Source organism: Dryobates pubescens, chromosome 25 (genome assembly GCF_014839835.1).
Source record: "Dryobates pubescens isolate bDryPub1 chromosome 25, bDryPub1.pri, whole genome shotgun sequence".
Lineage (NCBI taxonomy): Eukaryota > Metazoa > Chordata > Aves > Piciformes > Picidae > Dryobates > Dryobates pubescens.
The window spans coordinates 1,474,536-1,494,445 of record NC_071636.1 but is presented as its reverse complement, the minus strand read 5'-3'; the positions used below and the strand labels follow the sequence as shown (position 1 = coordinate 1,494,445).

At 62.3% G+C, this 19,910-nt stretch overlaps 2 protein-coding genes across 2 annotated transcripts; one reads left to right on the top strand and one right to left on the bottom strand.

Annotated features, from left to right (window-relative positions):
* The first annotated feature begins 405 nt into the window (after window positions 1–405).
* NEFH (neurofilament heavy chain) lies at window positions 406–5,081 on the top strand. The gene is made up of 4 exons (XM_009909663.2): window positions 406–1,218; window positions 2,244–2,443; window positions 3,019–3,143; window positions 3,492–5,081. The coding sequence occupies exons 1-4, from the start codon at window positions 420–422 to the stop codon at window positions 5,068–5,070; spliced, it is 2,703 nt and encodes a 900-aa protein (XP_009907965.2). The 5' UTR covers window positions 406–419; the 3' UTR covers window positions 5,071–5,081.
* Window positions 5,082–6,481: 1,400 nt separating this feature from the next.
* Window positions 6,482–19,610, bottom strand: THOC5 (THO complex subunit 5). The gene is made up of 20 exons (XM_054172908.1): window positions 19,535–19,610; window positions 18,745–18,851; window positions 18,219–18,362; window positions 17,393–17,506; window positions 16,697–16,794; window positions 15,666–15,812; window positions 14,730–14,844; window positions 14,199–14,331; window positions 13,167–13,244; window positions 12,817–12,857; window positions 11,953–12,052; window positions 11,495–11,603; window positions 9,936–10,037; window positions 9,679–9,775; window positions 9,247–9,361; window positions 8,234–8,337; window positions 8,022–8,109; window positions 7,141–7,256; window positions 6,775–6,965; window positions 6,482–6,585 (listed from the first exon to the last, which is right to left on the bottom strand). Exons 2-20 carry the CDS (start codon window positions 18,838–18,840, stop codon window positions 6,522–6,524), a joined length of 2,052 nt encoding a protein of 683 aa, XP_054028883.1. The 5' UTR covers window positions 18,841–18,851; window positions 19,535–19,610; the 3' UTR covers window positions 6,482–6,521.
* Between the last annotated feature and the right edge of the window lie 300 nt (window positions 19,611–19,910).

The window sequence follows — 19,910 nt, the reverse complement described above, 5'->3', positions numbered from 1 at the left end:
TGCTCCATATCCGGGGGTCCCGCTCTCTTCCCGAGGATCTCAGCTCCACTCCCGGGCTCCCATTTTCTATTTCTGGGGATTCCGCCGGTTTGTTCCTGGGGGTCCTCACTCTCTGGCTGGGCGTCCGGGCTCCCGCCCCGGCGGTCCCATTTCCCCGCTCTCTCTCCCCGGAGGTCCCGCTCCGCCGGGGAGGTCCCGCTCCGCTCCTGTTCTGCTGCCGAGGTGGTCCTCGCTCCTAGTCACGGGTAGCTGCACCCCGCCCGGTCCGTGGCCGTGTGTCACCCCCCGCGGGGCTGCGGCGCAGGGCGGTGCCGGTGTTGGTGCCCATCCCCGTTGCCGGTGGCGGGGCGGAGCGGCCGACCCGAGCCCTATAAAACGGGGAGGCGGCGACGGTGCCGCAGCGAGGGCGGGGGTCAAGCATGAGCCTGATGCTGGAGACGCTGCTGGGCCCCCCGGGGGGGCTCCGCAAGGACCCGGGCCGGCTTCCCCCGCGCTCCGCCGCTTCCTCCAGCGGCTTCTACTCGTGGCCGGGCCCGGTAGTGGGTCGGGCTCGGGGGGCGACGGTAGTTGGAGGCGGCAGTGGAGCCGCTTCCTCCACCGAGAGCCTGGACTCGCTGAATGGCGAACCGCGGGCGCGGAATGAGAAGGAGCTGCTCCAGGTGCTGAACGATCGGTTCGCCGGTTACATCGAACGGGTGCGGGCTCTGGAGCAGCAGAACCGGGCGCTGGCGGCGGAGGCGGCGGCACTGCGGCAGCAGCAGGCTGGCCGCTCGGCCATGGGCGAGCTGTATGCCCGGGAGCTGCGCGACATGCGGGGCACGGTGCTGCGACTGGCAGCGGAGAAGGGGCAGCTGCGGCTGGAGCGGGCCCGCCTGGCTGAGGACGTGGCCGCCCTCCGGGGGAGGCTGGAGGAAGAGGCCCGGCAGCGAGCAGAGCTAGAAGCGACTGCCCGCGGGCTGGCCCAGAGCTCCGCGCAGGCGGAACGGGCTCGGGGCCCGCTGGAGGAGCGAGCCCGGGCCCTGCGGGAAGAAGCGGAGCTGCTGCGGCGGCAGCACCGGGCGGAGGTAGGAGCGTTGTTGCGGGGAGCCCGACCCGAACTCCCCGCCGAGCCTCCCTCCGCTCTCCGCCCCGGGGTCACCGCCGCTCTCCGTGACCTGCGGGCTCAGCTGGAGGGGACGGCGGCTCGCAGCACCCTCCAGGCTGAGGAGTGGTTCCGTGGTGAGTTTGTGTGTGTCGTCCTGCGCCGCATCCCGCGCAGGGGTCAGCCGGTAGCACCTGTCCCGTCCCCGCGTCCTCCCCGTACCCAGGGGAACAGGGACTCCCCTTACAAGTCGTGCTCCGAGAGGGCGTTGGGGTAAACTCTGCCTGGGGGAGAGCAGACACATCCCCACCCCCTCCCCTTGTATGCACAGTGTAACCCCTCCCTGGGGAGTCCAGCTACACCCTCGTCAGCCATATGTCTGTGCCCCAGGAGGGCATTAGCGGCCCCCCCTGTATATACTGTGCTTTGAGGGTGTGTTAGGGTACCTCTGCCAGCAGCTCCCTGCTGTCTCCGACTCCTTGCACTACGTTTCGGGGAGGGTGGCACGGTCACTGCCCCGCTCACCCCCATATTTTCGGGGTGCCGCCCTCCCCCCCGTACCGCAGGGCGCCCTTGGTCGTCCCCACCCGTTTGCAGCAGGGCCAAGGTGGTTGCGGCAGGTTGTGTGGCAGGGGGGCACACAGAGGGGTGGGTGTCGCATCCTTGGGACGGGGTGGGGAGCAGCAGGGCGTGTCCCTCTGCGCTGGGGTGGGGCAGTACGGTATGGGGGGGGGTCAGCACCACGGACAGCGCCGTGCAGCACCACGGACAGCGGTGGGCGCTGTCCCCCCCCCGCGGCCTCTCGTCCCTCCCGGTACCCCGGGGTGGCTGCGGAGAGCTGCGGCAATCCTCCCGCACTTGGCCCCGGGCCGGCCGTGGCAGGGTGTGGCCGCAGGGCGAGAGGGCAGCTGCGGAGGGCGCCGGAGACTGTGTCAGGAGCGGGAGGGGATGGGGAGGCTCTCGGGAAGTATCTGCGGGGAAACAAGGCCCGGAAGGAGCCAGCACCCATCCAGCCTCCCCTGCCCGGGCACCTTCAGCTCGCTGCCGTGCTGCAGGCACAAGCCAGCGACACCAGCACAGCCAGGGAGCCTCTGCAGAGGACAAAGCCCCAGGGGACAGGCCGTGATAAAGAGTTTGAGTTCCTCTTCCCTACCCTGCGCAGTGAGGCTGGACAAGCTCTCAGAGGTGGCCAAGGTGAACACGGACGCCATGCGCCTGGCCCAGGAGGAGATCCTCGAGTACCGCCGCCAGCTCCAGGCCAAGACCACCGAGCTCGAGGCCCTCAAAGGGACCCAGGAGTCGCTGGAGAGACAGAGACAGGACTCAGAGGAGCGTCACCAGGCAGATGTCCTGTCCTACCAGGTAAAGGGGTGCAGTGGGCAGCCTCTGGCAGGGGCTGTTGGGCTGCTGGGTTGCATGTAGAGCTTCCCCAGCTCCCGCTGATCAGGTACCCACAGCCTGAGGGTGCAGCCAGACTCTTGTGTCCCTCACTCATGATGGAGTTGTGCTACCTGTGTGGGTCACAGATGCCACCAAATGTGTGCCCCAGAGCTGGGAGTGGCACCAGAGAGGGCTGCACGTGGCTGGTGGTGGCCATGAACTGAAAACATTGTTCCCATCCCCAGCAGCCTCAGACTGGGGTTTGGTGGCCACCAGCCTCAAGCCTAGAAAGTCCTCACAGCTGGTCCTTGCCAGAGGGAGCTCTGGAGGGGGCCAGGGACTTGGGTCTCAGCTGAGGTGGTGCATGATGAAAACCTCCCCTGGATGAGTCCTCTTCCTTCTGTGTCTGCAGCCCCCTCTGTGAAGGGCACTGGTGCTGGGTGAGCAGCACCCCCCTGGAGCCCCACGGGACTGTTTAGGGGAGCTCTGTGTCCCTTTCTCCTGGAGATTGCCCCCATGCCCCCCTCCCTGTCACCAGCTGCTTGCTCTGCCCACAGGAGACCATCCAGCAGCTTGACAGTGAGCTGAGGAACACCAAGTGGGAGATGGCAGCTCAGCTCCGGGAGTACCAGGATCTGCTCAATGTCAAAATGGCCTTGGACATTGAAATTGCTGCCTACAGGTAAGGGGTGGGCAAGGGGAAGATGGGAGGACCTCAGTGCTGGTCCCAGTTCCTGGTGCTGGCTTCTGGGGACACTTGTGAGGGCCCTTCTTGGTGAGGAGGACACTAGCCCTCCTCCACGATCATGGTAGGCAACATCTGACTGGGTGCCTCAGCCCTGAGCATGGCTTATTGGAGGGTGGGAACACCTGCACTGCCCAGGCTGTAGGAGGAGTTGGGTCAACCTCTGAGAGCAGGGCAAGGAGGGAGATGGAGCTGCAGGGCATGGCTGGCACCTCCTGGTCATGAGAGGTGAGAGCTGGATGAGAAGCAATCGCTGACTGCCCTGCTCTGGTCTCTTCCTGGCAGAAAGCTCCTGGAAGGGGAGGAATACCGGATGGAGGCTGGCATTGGGATGCTCTCCTTCCCTGAGGTGGTCCCCAAGGCTCCCAGCATCACCACCAACATCAAGGTGAAGAGTGAGGAGCTGATCAAGGTGGTGGAGAAATCAGAGAAGGAGACAGTGATTGTGGAGGAGCAGACAGAGGAAATCCAGGTGACTGAGGAGGTCACAGAGGAGGAGGAGGCTGAGAAAGAGGCTGAAGAGGAGAAAGCTGAGGAGAAAGAGGAGGAGGAGGAAGAAGAGGAGAAAGCTGAAGCAGAGGGTGAAGAAGAAGCCAAATCTCCTGCAAAAGAGGAGGCTAAGTCCCCAGAGAAACCTGAATCCCCTTCTAAAGAGGAGCCCAAGCCTCCAGCAGTCAAGTCCCCTGAAAAGCCACCAACCCCCTCCAAGGAGGAGCCCAAGACCCCAGCAATCAAGTCCCCAGAGAAACCCCCAACCCCCTCAAAGGAGGAGGCCAAGAGCCCAGCTGTGAAGTCTCCAGAGAAGCCCCCAACCCCCTCAAAGGAGGAGGCCAAGAGCCCAGCTGTGAAGTCTCCAGAGAAACCTGCACCCCCCTCAAAGGAGGAGGCCAAGACCCCAATAGTGAAGTCCCCAGAGAAACCCCCAACCCCCTCAAAGGAGGAGGCCAAGAGCCCAGCTGTGAAGTCCCCAGAGAAGCCTGCACCTCCCTCAAAGGAGGAGGCCAAGAGCCCAGCTGTGAAGTCTCCAGAGAAGCCTGCACCCCCCTCAAAAGAGGAACCCAAACTTCCATCTATCAAATCCCCTGAGAAGCCCCCAACCCCCTCTAAAGAGGAGGCCAAGAGCCCAGCTGTGAAGTCCCCTGAGAAGCCCCCAACCCCCTCTAAAGAGGAGGCCAAGAGCCCAGCTGTGAAGTCTCCAGAGAAACCTGCACCCCCCTCAAAGGAGGAGGCCAAGACCCCAATAGTGAAGTCCCCAGAGAAACCTGCACCCCCCTCAAAGGAGGAGGCCAAGAGCCCAGCTGTGAAGTCCCCTGAGAAAGTCAAATCTGTGAAGGAGGAGGCCAAGTCTCCCCAGCAGGAAGTGGCCCCAGCCAAGGAGCCCACCCCCTCCCCTCCAAAGGAGCCAAAAGCCCCTGCAAAGGAAGAGCCACCCAAGGAGGTGAAGGCTCCCTCCAAGCCTGAAGAGAGCAAGAAAGAGGAAGCTCCCAAGAAGGATGTCCCAGCCAAGGTGGAGGAGAAGCCCAAGGAGGAAAAGGCAGCTGCTGTGCCCGAGCCTCCAGCCCCAGTCAAAGAGACCAAGTCCAGCCCCAAGGCGGCAGAAGAAAGCAAGGCTGAGAAGGTGCCAAAGCCTCAGCAGGAGGACAGCAAAGCAGCTGTGGAGAAGGCAGAGGAGCCCAAGAAGGAGAAGGCAGAGGAGCCCAAGAAGGAGAAGGCAGAGGAGCCCAAGAAGGAGAAGGCAGAGGAGCCCAAAGCTAAAGCCAAACCCAAAGAGGAGCCCAAAGCCAGTAAGGAGCCCCCCAAGGCCGAGGCTCCTTCCAAGGAGGCCAAAGCCCCGGAGCCGGTGCCCGCGGCAGGGAAGAAGTGAGGGGGAGCCAGGGAGCCCCTGGGAGCTGCTCTGCTCCCCTGGGTGGGCCAAGCTCCACCACAGCAGTAGGTCCTTGAGCGAGATGCAGCTGGGGGGGGCCCAGCCGGTGTGGTCTGCCGGCAGCTTCCTTCCCCCCAGAGCCACATTTACACTTGAATTATAACCCGGAGAAGAGCCTGGGGGCAGCTTCTCCACCAAGTGCATTATTTATGTATGTGCAATCGATGGCAGAGTGCTAATGCTTGGGGTGGGGGTGGGTGCTGGGGTGATGACTGTCCCTCCCAGAGGTGCCCCAGGCATTGGGCTAGGGAGGTGGGAGGGAGGGGGGGAGCAGGCTGGATGCTGCAGGGATGCTCACAGACACACAGTGCACTAGGAACCTCTGCCCACTCTTGTTTGCTTACTCTGCAATAACCAAATAAAGTGCTTCAGAGAGACCTTCTGGCTCTGCTGGCTCTTGTCTGGGGTGGGGGGAGGAGGGGATGACTAAGGAAGGCAGGAGAGCCTGGGCTAGGGGGGATGGGATCAGTCACCCAGGGCTGGGAGGGGACCTGGGGCTTTCCATCACCTCCACTTCCTCCTGAGGGAAGGCTCAGTTGCTGCTGGGGGTGGGCTCACCCCACAGCAGGCAGAAAGGAGACCACCCTGTGGGCCTGCAAACAGGGCCAGCCCCCCACCAACTGCTCTGCAAAGGATTTTACTGGTTGGCTCTGGTTTGTTCCCCATCTTCCTCCTCTTTTTAAAGCAATTCCCAGGGTGGGGTAGGGCCTGGTGTAACCCACATGCCACAGCACTGCAGAGGGTGGGGAGAGGGTCTGTCAGCTTCCCCTGGGGAAGGCATCACCCTCAGGAGGGAAATGGCCCCCAGGGGATGCTGACCTTGGCAGGAGGGACCCCAGCTCGGGCTGCAGGGCAGGCCCCACAGTGGGGAGCTGCAAGGTTTTGGGGGTGCTGGGATTCCTCTCACAGGACCTTGCTCTGCTGTGTCCCCCCACCAAGGCCAGGGATGCAGCAAAGCTCCCCCCTTGCTGCAGGGATTGTGCAGAGTCAGCTGGCTGGCAGCCAGGGAGGCAAGGACAGGCTGAGGCTGCAGTGCGGGCTCCGGAAGGGACTATTTATAGGCAGCGCAGTTTTTAGCCACCTCAGTTTGTTCTGTGCTCTCGAGGCCCTGTGCTGGAGGGAGGGAGGGGAGGAAGCAGGCAGAGGGATGCACCAGCTGCAAGCTGCCTGCCAGGACCCAAAGCCAGGGCTGCTGCAGTCCTCAGGGCTTCTCCCCACCCCATTCCTCCACGCCGATGGGGACAGCCCCCTCAGGTCTTTCCTTCAAACTCAGCCTTTAATCCCTCTGGCTACAAAACCATCCCGTGGGGGATGAGGCCCCCCACGGGCAGGATGAGGCCCCCCACGGGCAGGATGAGGCCCCCCACGGGCAGGATGAGGCCCAGCGGTGCTCAGCGATGGCTGAAGAAGCCCTGGGGGTAGTTGAACTTGAAGGGCTTAAGGCGCATGGGACCCCTGGAAGAGAAAAGGGAGAGGTTGACCTGCACGGGTCAGGAAGCCCACAGCACCCAGAGGAAGGGCCTGAGACCCCTGGGGGCAGCCAGAGGAGAGACTGCAAGGCTGGCATCAGGGGGCAGCAGTGCCAGCAGGGTCCCTGCCAGCACCCCTGGCTCCCTCCTGGCTTGTGGCCGCCCCAGCTCTCACCTGACCAGGCGCAGACACATCTTCTCCTGGGGAAACTCCTTGGGCCCCTCCACGCTGGGGTCATGGGGCTCTGTCTCCAGGTAGACATCCAGCACCATACAGAGACGCTGGAGCTGGTTGGTGAGCAGCTGGTAGCCTGGCTTGGGACCCCACAGCTCCTTGTAGTCCACGTTGACCTCGCTCTCCATGGCCTGGCAGAGGAACCAACAGGCTGCAGGCTGGGGCTCTGCTCTGACCTCCCGAGACCCCTGGCTGCAGCTGCTGGACCCCAGGGGCCTGTGTCCATCCTGCTGGACCCAGAACTGCTGGGGGACACTCCCCAAAAGCCAGTGGCTCTGCAGCCTGCCCCTCAGGCCCCAGGGTTACCCGAATGTTGTCGTCGTTGCTGCTGGTCCGTTCTCCCTTCCAGTTGAGGCAGAGGCTGAAGACCGGAGGCAGCGTGGAGTACCCAGGGTTCACCACCACGGCAGCCTGCAGCTTGGCTGGGCAGAGAGCAACCACACAGCCCTTTGGGTTGGAGGAGGCCTCCAGGATCACCAGCTCCAAGCCTTAACTCAGCACTGCCAGGGCACCGCTAAACCATAGCCCTCAGCACCACATCCACACAGCTCTGAAACCCCTCCAGGGATGGGGGGGGACTCCCCCCTGCCCTGGGCAGCCTGGGCCAGGCCCTGGCAGCTCTTTCAGGGAAGAGATTTTTCACACACAGAATCAACCAGGTTGGAAGAGACCTCCAAGATCATGAGGTCCAACTGATCACCCAACCCTATCAACTAGACCATGGCACTAAGTGCCTCATCCAGGCTCTTCTTAAACACCTCCAGGGATGCTGACCTCAGCCCCTCCCTGGGCAGCCCATTCCAGTCTCTCTTGCTGTGAAGAACTTCTTCCCAAGATCAAGCCTAAACTTCCCCTGGCACAGCTTGAGACTGTGTCCTCTTGTTCTGGTGCTGGGTGCCTGGGAGAAGAGACCAACCCCCAGCTGGCTGCAACCTCCCTTCAGGTAGCTGTAGACAGCAAGAAGGTCTCCCCTGAGCCTCCTCTTCTGCAGGCTCAGCAGCCCCAGCTCCCTCAGCCTCTCCTCCCAGGGCTGTGCTCCAGGCCCCTAATATCCAACTTAAAGCTCACACCACTCACAGCCCATGGAGCCTCCAATCACAGGAATGTCCCATGAGGACCCCCAGAAGCTGCCCTGGGGGTGCCTGGGGTGGGAATTAGGAGGTGCCAGGGGAAAGCAAGGCACCTACCTGTTCCTCTTTCTATCAAGGCCATGTAGTAGAGGTGAGTGTCCTCAGCCAAGCCAGCCTCTATCACATCCTTGGTGTAGGGCAGCTCCTGTGAGGAGAGACCAGAGGAGGAGAGGGGAGACCTGAGGAGGGGTGGGGAGACCCAAGGAGGAGAGCAGCTGCTGGCTCCAGGTGGGAGCTGGAGCAGAAGTGGCCTCCTGCTTGGCACCTACTGCATAATCCTCGTAGGGAACGGCTGCCCACTTCACCAGGCGCGAGACGATCTTGGTAGGGAAGAGATGCTGGCACTCGCTGGAGACTGGCACAACACCATGCTCTGAAAGCAAGGACAGAGCCACCTCAGCAGGGCAGGCTTGGGGACAGAGCTACCACTGTCCTGCCTGCTCCAAAACAAGGACCAGGTTATCCCTGTGACACCCTCACCGGGCAGCCAGAGCGGAGCAGGCCTGGGCTGGCATCTCGATGGAGCTCACAGCCTTGGAGCTCATGCCCAGCCTGCTCAGGGGGTGCACATGAGGGGGGGTTAGGGCTACAAGGGTGCTGAGGGGCCTGGAGCACCTCTGTGAGGAGAGAAGCCTGAGACACCTGGGACTGTTGAGCCTGGAGAAGAGCAGCCCCAGAGGGGAGCTGAGCAATGCTCAGCAAGAGATAAAGGAGCTGTGGGGGCAAGAGGCTGGGGCCAGGCTCTGCTCAGTGGTGCCCAGGGACAGCACAAGGGGCAGAGGGCACAAACTGGAACCCAGGAGGTTCCATCTGAACAGGAGGAGAAACTTGTTTGGTGTGAAGGTGCTGGAGGCCTGGAGCAGGCTGCCCAGAGAGGTTGTGGAGTCTCCTGGTGTGGAGAGCTTCCAACCCCCCCTGGGCACTGTGCTGCTGGGCAAGCTGCTGGGGGAGCCCTGCTTTAGCAGGGGGGTTGGAGTGGATGACCTCCAGAGGTCTCTTCCAACCTCCACCCTGCAGGGACTCTTTGGTTCACCCCCTGCTCTGGCCTGAATCAGGGACAGCCATTCCCAAAGGGGTGCAGGGCACTGGGAAGGGGGCACAGCCTTTCCCTCCCTCTCGAAACACAGCAGCCCTCACAGCCCTGCCACCACCGAGGACAGAGGGGCTGACTGGGAAGGCTGAGGGTGGCACTGCAGATCAGTAGCACCATCACAGGTGGCATCAGTCACCCTGCCACTGCAGCCCCTGTCCCCAGGCACAGACTGGGGAGCCAGGCACTCACCAAGGGATGCAAACTGCTTGTGCAGAGCCAGGCGGGACTGCAGCCTCGAGCGCAGCAGCTTCACCGTCAGCTCCATGTGGCTGGCACTCAGAGAGTTGTCTGCAGTGACTGTGTGCTGTGGGCAAGAGGGGACATCACTGTCATGCCAGCCTGTGGGCCCCCACAGCCCAGGAGCCACTCCACCCAGCCCTGGGGACAGGCACAAGCTGCAGTAACCGCTCAGTGCCCAGGGCAGGGCTCGACTGTCACACATGGGAGAGGAAACAGGTTGGAGTGGCCCCAACTCCAGAGACTTGTCCCAGCCAGGGGTGGTTTGAGAGCAGATGGTGACAGCAGGGTCAGGGGGAATGGGACAGGACACAGCAACTGGCCCCCAAACCTCCCCTAACCCAGCTCAGCCCTGTGGTGGAGAGGGAAGGAGGTGTCACATGCCTGAGGCTGATCCTTGGGGAAGTGCAGGCCGCCCAGCTTCTGCACCCACACATAGGGGTGTCCCAGCTCTGTCACGTAGTCACTCAAGGTCAGGATGCTGTGGGGACAAGGAGGAAGGGTTACACCACCCCACTGCATTCCCTGTCCCATCACTGCTGCTCCTGGCAGCCAGCTAGAGGGAGCAGTGCCCAGAGCCCACGCGATGCCAACCAGCAGGACGCTGGCACCAGCTGGCCAGGCCAGGCTGCCTCACTCACCCCACTTTATCAAACTGGAACTGGTTGGCTGGGTTGGGGGTTTTCCTCCCATGGTCTCCTGGATAGAGGCAGTTGAGGATGGAGTCTGGGGAGAGCAGGTCACTGGCAGGAGAAAGGGAGAGATTAATCAGCACCAGCCTGGGCTCTGTGCCTCTCTGGGGCAGCCACTGACAAGCTCCAAGCCCAAGGAGAGGGATTACAAGCTCTAGGAGTCTGGTTTCAAGACCTAAATTGCCCCCAGTTCTGCTCCAAAGGCAGATCTGTCTCCTCCCTGGCTGTGAAGACAGAAATCACAGCACAGCAGATCCTGCTGCCCAGGAAACTGCTCACTCCAGTGCAGTAACTGCAACCCCTGCTGACGGGCACGGAGGAACCACCAGCACGAGCAGGGCACAGCTCTTTGTCACCCAGTGAGCTGAGGCAGGGGAATTCTGCCTCATCAAACACAACTCTTCATGTCTGACCTTGCTCACAAGCCCCACCAAGCAGAAAGGGCTGCAGGATTTGGGGTCTGGCTCAAGGCAGAGCCTCACTGGTTTGGGGCCAGCTGGGAGGAAGGGAGCAGCCTGCACAGGAACCCTGCAGAGAGACTCTGGCTGTGGTCAGGGAGGGGTTTGGGTAGCTGCAGGGAAAAGAGAACAGCAGGGGGACTGAGAAGCCTCACATGGGACAGGCTGGGAGGCATTAACTTGCTTCTAGGTAGCCCAGACCAGTCTCTCTCACCTCCCTCTTCCTCAGGCACCTCCTCTCCTCCTGACCCAGGGAGAGCCACCAGAGCCAGCAGCTGATGGGAGCTTGCTGGGCAGGTTCCCACAGCTGCCATCTCGGCTGCTCCTGCCACAAACTGGGCTCTGGTGGTGTCAGGGGAGCCCAGGGAGGGGCAGCTCCAGCCCTGGCACTCAGCACAGGGTGACCCACAGAGCAGACAGGCAAAGGGAGCTGCCAGGCACAGGCTGTGGGAGGGAGAAAAGCAGCTGCCAGAGAGTGGGGGAATGTGACAAGAAAGGGAGGATCTTCTCCAGCTCCTGGTGGGGCTGGTACTGCTTCCCTCAGAGGGTCCCAATCTCCCTGGCCTGGCTTCTTGTGGCAGAGGAAGAGGATGGCTGAGAGGTGGCAGCATGGCAGGGCTCTGGACAAGGCCCTGGAGCTAACAGGAAGGATGCTGCAGGGCAGAGGATGGACTTGAGAGGATTACCTTGAAAACCCTCCCCAGAGGCAGAGATGCTCTTTGGGGGCTCCTCTGTCCATCAAAGGACAGGCCAGGAGAGCACCTGGAAACCACAGCTCTGCACTAAGATCCCTGAAGGAGCCCCAGGGGAGGAACTGAGGTTAAAACCTCCCCTGTCAGGAGCAGGCAACTGAGCAGGGAGTTTCTGTGGCCCACTGAGTGCAGGAGGCATGGCTCAGCAGAGAGGGACACTGCCACCACATGCTGCTCTTGGCTCTGCAGCACTTGTCCAAGGGGTAACTCTCAGCAGAAGACAGCAGGACACTGAGGCAGGACGCTGGCGGCAAGCGGAGCGCTGCCTGCAGGCTCAGCACCCTGGGGCCCTCCTTACCCAGCACTGATGGCTGCTGTCAGCTCCATGGCAGTGGTCACCTTGGCTTTCACTGTCATGACATTGAGGTTCATCAGGTAGTAGAAGGTCAGGTGCAGCACATTCTCATCTGCACCAACAGAGAAGGGACGAGGTCGCTGCCTGCTCTAGCTTGGAACGCTCTGCAGAGGGGGACACACACCCTCCCCTGCTGGGACAATGGCCTGGGGAGTCACCAGCAACTGTCACCTCCCACCCCACCAAGCCAAGCTGTGTCAGGCCTGAGGCCCCAGCACAAAGGAGCAAAGCTCTCACCTGGGGAGAGGAAGCTTCAGAGCAAGGTCACTCCACCAGCACGGGTGAGAGGAGCTCATAAACCCCCTTGCTCCCCTCCTGTGAAGGGCTGGGACAAAAGCCTTTCTGCACCCCAGGCTCTCCCCAGCTGCTGTCACAGCCCAGGGGCCCCCAGCCCTGCTCACCCTTGCACTTCAGGTCGATGGTGACGGCCAGGGGGTGCCGCTTCAGCATCTCCTTGCGCTTGTCGTCCAGCTGCACGCCCAGCGTGGGCCGGCGCCGCTTCTGGGCAGGGCCAACAGAGCTGTCAGAGCCTTCTCCTGCTCCTCAGCAACCCTTCCCTCCCCTCCCACTGCTCTTTCCTTCCAACCTAGCTGCCCAGTCCCCACGGCCACGGAGCAGCCCCAGGCAGGGAGGGGAGTGGGACCCCCGGCCCCGCCGCAGGCTGAGGACCAAGCGGCTCAAGTTCCTATTGCCCTTCAGCTCCCAGCAGTGCCCCTGCCCCACCCTGGGAGATGAGGTCAAGGGCCCAGAGGCTTCCCCACCACGAGGGGCAGAAGCTGAGGATCTTCCTAGCCCCATACCCCAGGCACAGCCCTCCCCTTGGCTTCCATCCTGGAGGCAGCCAGCGCCTATGCCCTCTCCCCTCTCTCCAGGAGGTACAACCTGGAAGCCCCAGATACTGTCCTGGGGATGGACACACAGCCCTGCCTGACAGATGGACACCAGCCTGCAGCCAGCCTCCCATGCCCCAGGCTGTCCATACAAAGTGGAACAGCTCCAGCTGGAGCTGCCAGGTGGATGTGAGCAGGGTGGGATGTGAGCTGGGCAGCTCTGTACCCAGCTTCTCCTGCGCTGGGGCCAGCAGCGGGGAGGGGCAGCTGCCTCCTCCCAGGGAGCAGCTGGATTTGAGGTCAGTGCCCCTCACAGAGCACAGGCTCCCAGACCCACTGAGGCTCAGCTCTCCCAGCACCTCCCTGTGAGGAGGCACAGGCTGCTCTGCCCATGATCCAGGGGAGGACAAGGAAGGGGCCAGGGCCGTCCCTCACCGTGGTCTGCTCCTCCTCCACGTCCGAATCGCTTTCATCATCTGTGCAAAGAGAGAGGTGGAAGGAAGGACCCCCTGGGGCTTGGTGCCTTTCCCACCACCACCCAGACCACCACCCCTTTTCTGCAAGGCCACAGCTCCCTCAGAGGCCACCAGCCCCACAAAAGCAGCACGTGGATACACAGGACCTGGGGGGGACACCTCTCGGAAGGAGCAGCTGAGGACAGAAGGGACCAGCTGCAAGGGACTTGGCCAGCAGTGCAGCCACCTGCATGCAGCCCCCACCTGCACTGCTGCAGCACTCAACCCCTCTGCCTGCAGCCTGCCAGTGGCCACCCCACCCCAACTCACCCTGGGAGTCCTCAGGTGGCTTGTACAGGGCTTTGGCTTCCTCTACACTGCCTTCAATGGCCACCACGAGCTTCTTGTCTACAGAGGAGACATGGACAGCAAGTTGAGAACCCCACTTCTGCCTGGGGGAGGCTGGGAGAAGAAAGCAAGCTCCAGAAGCCTCCTGCTTCACAGCTGCAGGAGGTCAGAGGAAGCTCCAAGGAAGTTTGGTGGGAAGAGGCAGCTGTCCAGGGAGCTCTGTGGGGCCACCACAGCTCCTGGGTGGGATGAGCTCAGAGAAGGGAAGGTGCTGGGTTTTGAGGGACTGCCCCTGGAAACCATGAAGGCCAAACCTTTATGAGGAGTCCAAGGGGGCTGGGGCTGGCTGGCACAAGCAGAGAGTGAGGAGCTGTAGCACCAGGGCTGCAGGGGCTCACTAGTAGGGACCTGGTGTGGCCAAGTGCCATGGTGTGGTCCTTCCACATTCCTGCACCACCTGCCTCACTTCAGGTGGTGTGAGAGCAGGTGGGGGTGCAGCTCTCACAAGACAGCCCCCTCCACACAGGAGATGTGGACAGCCCAGAGAGATCCTTAGCCCTGTTAGGAAATCCCTCCCCACTCAGAAGGCTTCAGACAGCCCCTGGAAACCCAGAGCTGCCCAAGGAGACAAAGGCTGCCAGGGGAGCTGCAGGGAGCAGGGCCTGTGAGGGCAAAGGCATCTCCTGCTCTGGAGGCACCCATGAGTAGCACAACACAGCACCCACAGGAGGTGACAACTCAGGGGCTGCAGGGACATCCCTGGTGACCTTGAGAAGGGGGAGCTGTGGAGGGGGGAGTGAGCTTCCCAAGCAGTTCTTCCAGCCAGGGAGCTGAGCAAACAAGGTGTCAAATGCTGCTGCCTCACTGCGCCTGTCCTGAGGCCACCCTGCTGCCCTGGGCTCAGCAGAATCTGGCTGCAGAGCAGCTGGGAGGACAAGGACCTCCCAAAGCGTCCCCAGAGCCGTGCTTTGAGTGCCAGCTGGGCCCAGCTGACCGTGCTCCCCCGGTGCTCACCGCAGGCCTGGCCGTAGGCGCTGGCTTGGACGAAGAGGACGTAGAGAGGCGGCGGGAGGTGCCGAGCCGTCTCGTACTGCTTGTGTGCCTGGTCGAACGGCATGAAGAGATACTCCTGGACAGGCAGAGAGGCCTGGGGGAGGAAGAGGGTGAAGCTTCACCACTGCAAACAGAGCAGCTGGCCCTCCTCCCTCCCTCCCTTCGCCCCAGGACGGCAGGTGAGGGCTGAAGGCGGCAGGGCAGGCCTGCTGCAGGGCGAGCCCCCAGGGAAGGGCTGGCAGCTCTCCTTCACTGGAAAACTCCGGGATCTGAAGATAACCCAGTTCCTCCTCCTGTTCCTCCCTCCCAAGGCAATCACAAGGGGCTGAGGCCATGTGTGGCTCTCCAGGGAAAGGCCCATTTAAGGACTTCTCCATCTGCAGCTCTGCCGCATAAACAAGGAGGCTGGAAGCAGCTCTGCCCCTCAGGCCAGCCTGACCGGGAGCCAAACCTCTCCCAGAGGCCTCCTCCTGCCCCTGCAGGGCTCCACACCTGCATGATGCTGTTGAGGCGAGGCTGGAGGCTGCTCAGGTACTCCTTCTTCACCTCAATCTCCTTCAGGATCTTCTCCTTGCTGGTCAGGCACTCCTTGTACTTCTCTGCCAGCCTAGGGGGAGGAATTTGGTCACGGCCACAGCTGGGAGCTCAGCTCTCCTGACCTGGCCAAAGTCACTGCAGGAACCAGGAGAGCTCAGACAGGGTGACAGAAGAGAGCTCTTCACACCAAGGTCAAGGGGAGGCAAAAAGAAATCCATCAGAGCTGGAAGGCCAACAGGGAGAGAAAGTGGAAGCTCAGCCTCATGTTATGCTCCAGGAAGGGACATCAACCAGGCCTGCCCTCAGCAGATGTGCTTCCATGCCAGGCTCTGCTGCCAGCAGCAGCAAGAACAGAGCCCTGCTGACCCCACCAAGCTCCTGAAGAGGCTTCTACACTTTGTCTCACCAGAGCCACTCCACATCATGTCAGCTCCTCACTGAATCTCATGAGAGGGAAGGTTTAGTGCACCAGCAGGAGCTCCTCCTGAGTACAGAGCCCAGGATCATGCAAGCTCCCCAGGACCCTCCAAGCCCTGGGTACATCACCTTTAAGGGCAACATGTTCAGGCTCCTGATTGCCAACCTCTTGCACAGCAAGCCCAGGAAAAGCTGGGTGTGGAAAAGCTGGGTGTGGAAAAGCTGGGTGTGGAGCTTGCTGCCCAGGGCAAGGCAGTCTCCACTCAGGCCCTTGCTCCCCACCATGAGAGCAGGCAAAGCGCAGAGGAAGCCCCTCCGAGGGGGAGCCACTGAGAGGCTTCAGTTTCCAAGCAGAAGCAGATTTGTGCTGGGTCAGCAGGAGTTCCAAACCTTTTCCCAGCCACGTTTGCACCACCCCTCACCCCTGCTGGCAGCCCTGGGGGGTGACACCCCAGCAAGAGCTCCGGGGCCCACCGCTTGCGCTGCTCCAGCTCCCAGTCCAGGCGGGCCAGGGTCTGCTGGTGGGGCTCGGCCAGGGTGATGGCAGGGCGGCTGATCTCGGGGGGGGCCTCCTTGTAGAACTCCTCCAGGCTCACCAGCTCGATCTCCTCGTGCTTGGACCTGCCAGGACACAGGGGTCACAGCAGGGAAGGGTGGGAGGTGCTGCAGCAGGGCCCAACTCAGAACGCAGAACCAACCAGGCTGGAAAAGACCTCTGAGCTACCACCCAGCACCACCTGACCAACCAAACCCTGGCACCAAGGGCCTCAGCCAGGCTCCTCTCAAACACCTCCAGGGATGGGGACTCCACCACCATCCCAGTGGCCAGTCTCTCTTGCTGGGAAGAATTTCTTCCTAACCTCCAGCCTGAACCTCCCCTGGCACAGCTTGAGACTGTGTCCTCTTGTTCTGATGCTGCTTGCCAGGGAGAAGAGACCAACCCCCAGCTGGCTCCAACCTCCCTTCAGGTAGTTGTAGACAGCAATAAGGTCTCCCCTGAGCCTCCTCTTCTCCAGGCTAAGCACCCCCAGCTTTCCATGACTGCCCAATCCATTTGTGTGAGCCTTGTCCTTTTGCCCCTTTTGGGGCAACAGAGCAATCTGTCCCTCTCTGAACTGGGACACATGGAGACCCCTTCCCCACACCACTGACCACAAGCACCACTCAGAGCACAGCCCTCCTGGCAGCAGCTCAGAGTGGTGTCCTACAGCAGGCTTGGCTTCTGGGAGAGAGCAGAGGACAGAGTCCCTGGAGGGATCAGCAGGGCCACAACTTTTGGCATGTGCCTGTTTTCTCCTCCACTGTCCCTCTGTCCCAAGAGGTATCTGCTCCCCTCCTCCCTACAGCAATCTCTTCCCAACCCCAGCCTCCTGCATGGTGGCATCTGGAGCACCCACTCTCCTCCCACAGCAGGCTCAGGCAATGTGGCAGGAGATGCCAAAGGCTGGAGGCCTCCCCCCAGTCTCACACTGCTGCTGCTCCACCTGCTCCTCAGCCAGACTCACTTGAACTCCAGGCACTTGGTGATCTCTTTCTGCAGGTGCATCACCTCATAGAGCAAGTTTTGGAGCTGTAGGTGGTAGGCATCCACCTTCTGCTTTGCCTGGAACCCCAAGATGGCAGAGGATGAAGCTTTGACCCCTCCCTCCCTCCCAGCACACCAAACAACCCACAGGAGTCCCCAGCACACACTCCCCACGAGACCAGCCAGAGGTGATGGGGTTAGGCTGGGCAGCAATGTTTTCCAGGGTTAGAAACCCAAACCATCAGGACATTAAACTGATTTTGCTCTCTCCCAGCTCATTGCAGGGACAAGGCATGGAAGAAGCAGAGCTGCTGGGGCACCCAGGCCAAGTCCCCTCCTGTCCCCATAGCTTCAGTGGCACAGTCAGTGCTCAGCTCTCCCAGGTGCCTGGGCAAGGAGCTTGCAGGCCAACTGTGCACACATTTCTCAGGCTTGCAACACTGCAGACTCTGGAGACAGAGCTTTCCCACTGCCCAGGGCAGCAGCCAACACCACCCCTGCACCACTCCTCCTCACCACAGCTCCCACTTCACCACAGCAGCCTCCCCACAGAGCTCCGCTTCAAACCGCGCGCCCCGGCTGGCCTCTCGTTCCCCTCCCACGTCCACACACACAGGGTCCAGGCAGCCAGAGCACCATCCCTGGCCCAACACTGCCCCCCCCAGCCCTGCTGCACCTCGTGGGTTTGGTCTCTGCCCTTCTTGAGGCGGATGTGAGCCAGGCGGTTCAGCTTCTTCAGGGTCATGAAGTGGACGCAGCTCTGGATGCGCCGCTCGTCGATCTCGGCAGCCTGAGGGGCAGCAGAGGGCTGTTGGCAGCAGGAGAGACACCAGCACCACAAAGCCCCTTGGCTGCAGGGCCTCCTGTCACAACCAGGGCTCTGTGCCTCACTGAGGAGTCACCATGAGTGTCTCCAGAGCCACAGCACGGTGCATAGCGTGCTCTGGGACCTCCGCAGCTCATCCAGTCCAAGCCCCTCTGCACCCAGCTGGGACACCTCCGCTGGATCAGGCTGCCCAGAGCCCTCAGGTTGCCCCCAGCCTCACCCTGAATAGCTTCAGGCATGGGGCCCCAACCACCTCCCTGGGCAACCTGTTCCAGTGTCCCACTACCCTCATGGGCTTGCTCCTAACACCCAGGGAAGTCCAGGCCACTCCAGGGGCTCAGGCTCACTCCAGTAATGTCTCCTGGAGATAGGAACAGAGGTGTTTGAGCCAGAAGCACCCACCCTGCCCTGGAGGGGCTCAACATCTCTCCTAGGAGTCCTTAATCCATCAGCATGACCTCTCAGGAGCCCAGGCCTGCTTCAGAACACCTTGTTCTGTGTAACATCTGCTCAGCCAAGCCCAAGCCCTCAGCTCCCTCCTGCTTCACTCCACTGAAGGGAGCCTGCTCCATTTTCGGTCTCTCCCCAGCAGGCAGGGCAGCTTCTACTCCCATTCCTCTCAAGATTCACCACAGAACAGAAGACAGTAAATCAAGGACTGAAGGCTTCTCCTTACATTGTCCTTGATGCCTCTGCTCTTCAGCTCCTGGATCTCTGCCATCAGCCTCTGCAGCTCCTGGCAGGTCTCCCTGTAGAGTTCGTAGTCTTTGATGGGGTCACGGAGATCCACCTCACACTCCTCACTGTAGTACCTGATGTCCTGCAAGGGCAGAGAGCAGCTCCTGCAGCTCACTCCTTCCACTCAGACTGCTGCCTCTCTTCATGCCACACCCAAGGAAACTTTGCAGATGAGGGAGGACTTGGTTAACAGCCTGGGATGCCCCTGGGTTAACAGAGACAGGGGAGCCTCCACCTCTGCAGACTTTCACAGCCCACCTGGGCATGCTCCTGTGTGATCTGCTTTAGGTGACCCTGCTCTGACAGGGGGTTGGACTCCATGGCCTTCAGACACCCCTCCCAACCCCTGCCTCTGCGATTCCCAAAGGGGAGGATAAAGCCAGCACAGATGGGGTGTGAATCCTGAGAGTCCTCTGAGCACAGGTGGGCTGTGCCTGTGCCTGGGGGGCACGGAGGGGCCTCACCTGTTCAGCATCAGCCTTGCCTCGCTTGCCCTCCTGGGGGCCCCCATCCGTCCGGATCACTTTGGGCTTCCTCTTCTTGCTGGAGTCCGATGACATGGTGCTGCCAGCTGAGGGACAAGAGGCAAAGCTGGCCCTGCTGGGCTAAAGCCACCGGGCCCAGTGAGCCCCTGCTGCCCACTCCCTGCTCACCCAGCTGCAAGCCTGCACCCCCAGCGGCCTCCCCCGTTCCAGCTCCCACTCTGGCCATGGACACACAGCACAGCTCGGGGGCTTCTGCTCCTCCAGAGCCTCCTCCAAGGCTCCCAGCACACAGGGCCCCCAGGGACTTCCACTCCTGCAGAGCCCCTCCAGACCTCCAGCCCACCAAGCCAAAGGGTCTCCAGAGCTCCCCAGCACAAGCAGCCCAAGAGTCTGCAATCCTCCAGAGCCCCCCCAGCCCCGCAGCACACTGACCCCAGGGTCCTGCATGCCTTCAAGAGCCACCCCCCAGACTCCGAGCACACCGGGCCCAGGGGCCCGAGCTCCTCCAGAGCCCCCCCGAGCACACCGGGCCCAGGGGCCTGCAGCCCTCCAGAGCCCCCCCGAGCACACCGGGCCCAGGGGCCTGAGCTCCTCCAGAGCCCCCCCCGAGCACACCGGGCCCAGGGGCCTGAGCTCCTCCAGAGCCCTCCGAGCACACCGGGCCCAGGGGCCTGCAGCCCTCCAGGCTCCCAGAACGCAAAGCTCGGAGGCCTCCGCTCCTCGCGAGCCCTCCCCAGCCCTGCACAAGGAGCGCAAGGGTCTCCCCCACCTCAACTCGGCCCCGAGACCCTCCCGGCCCCGGCACTCACGGCGCCGTTCGCCTCCGCGCCGCCGGAAGTGACGCCCGCGGAGCAGCGGCCGCGCCGGAGAATCGCGCCCCCTAGTGGCCGCGACAGGGAGCTGCGCCCTCCTAGCGGCAGAGAACGGCGTCCCCTGGCGGCCGCGGCAGGTAACCGCGTCCCCCGGCGGCCGCTCGGCCCGAAGGACCGCGGGCGCCGCCCGCCCGGCTGAGGCGGGGGTGCAGCCCTGAGGTCCCCCCGCGGTGGGACACGCGTGGCACCCTGGGGCCCCGGGTTCCGGGGGTGTCCATCGGTTTGGAGCGGGGAGGCATAATGTGGGGCTCTAGATGGCCTCAGAGGGGTCCC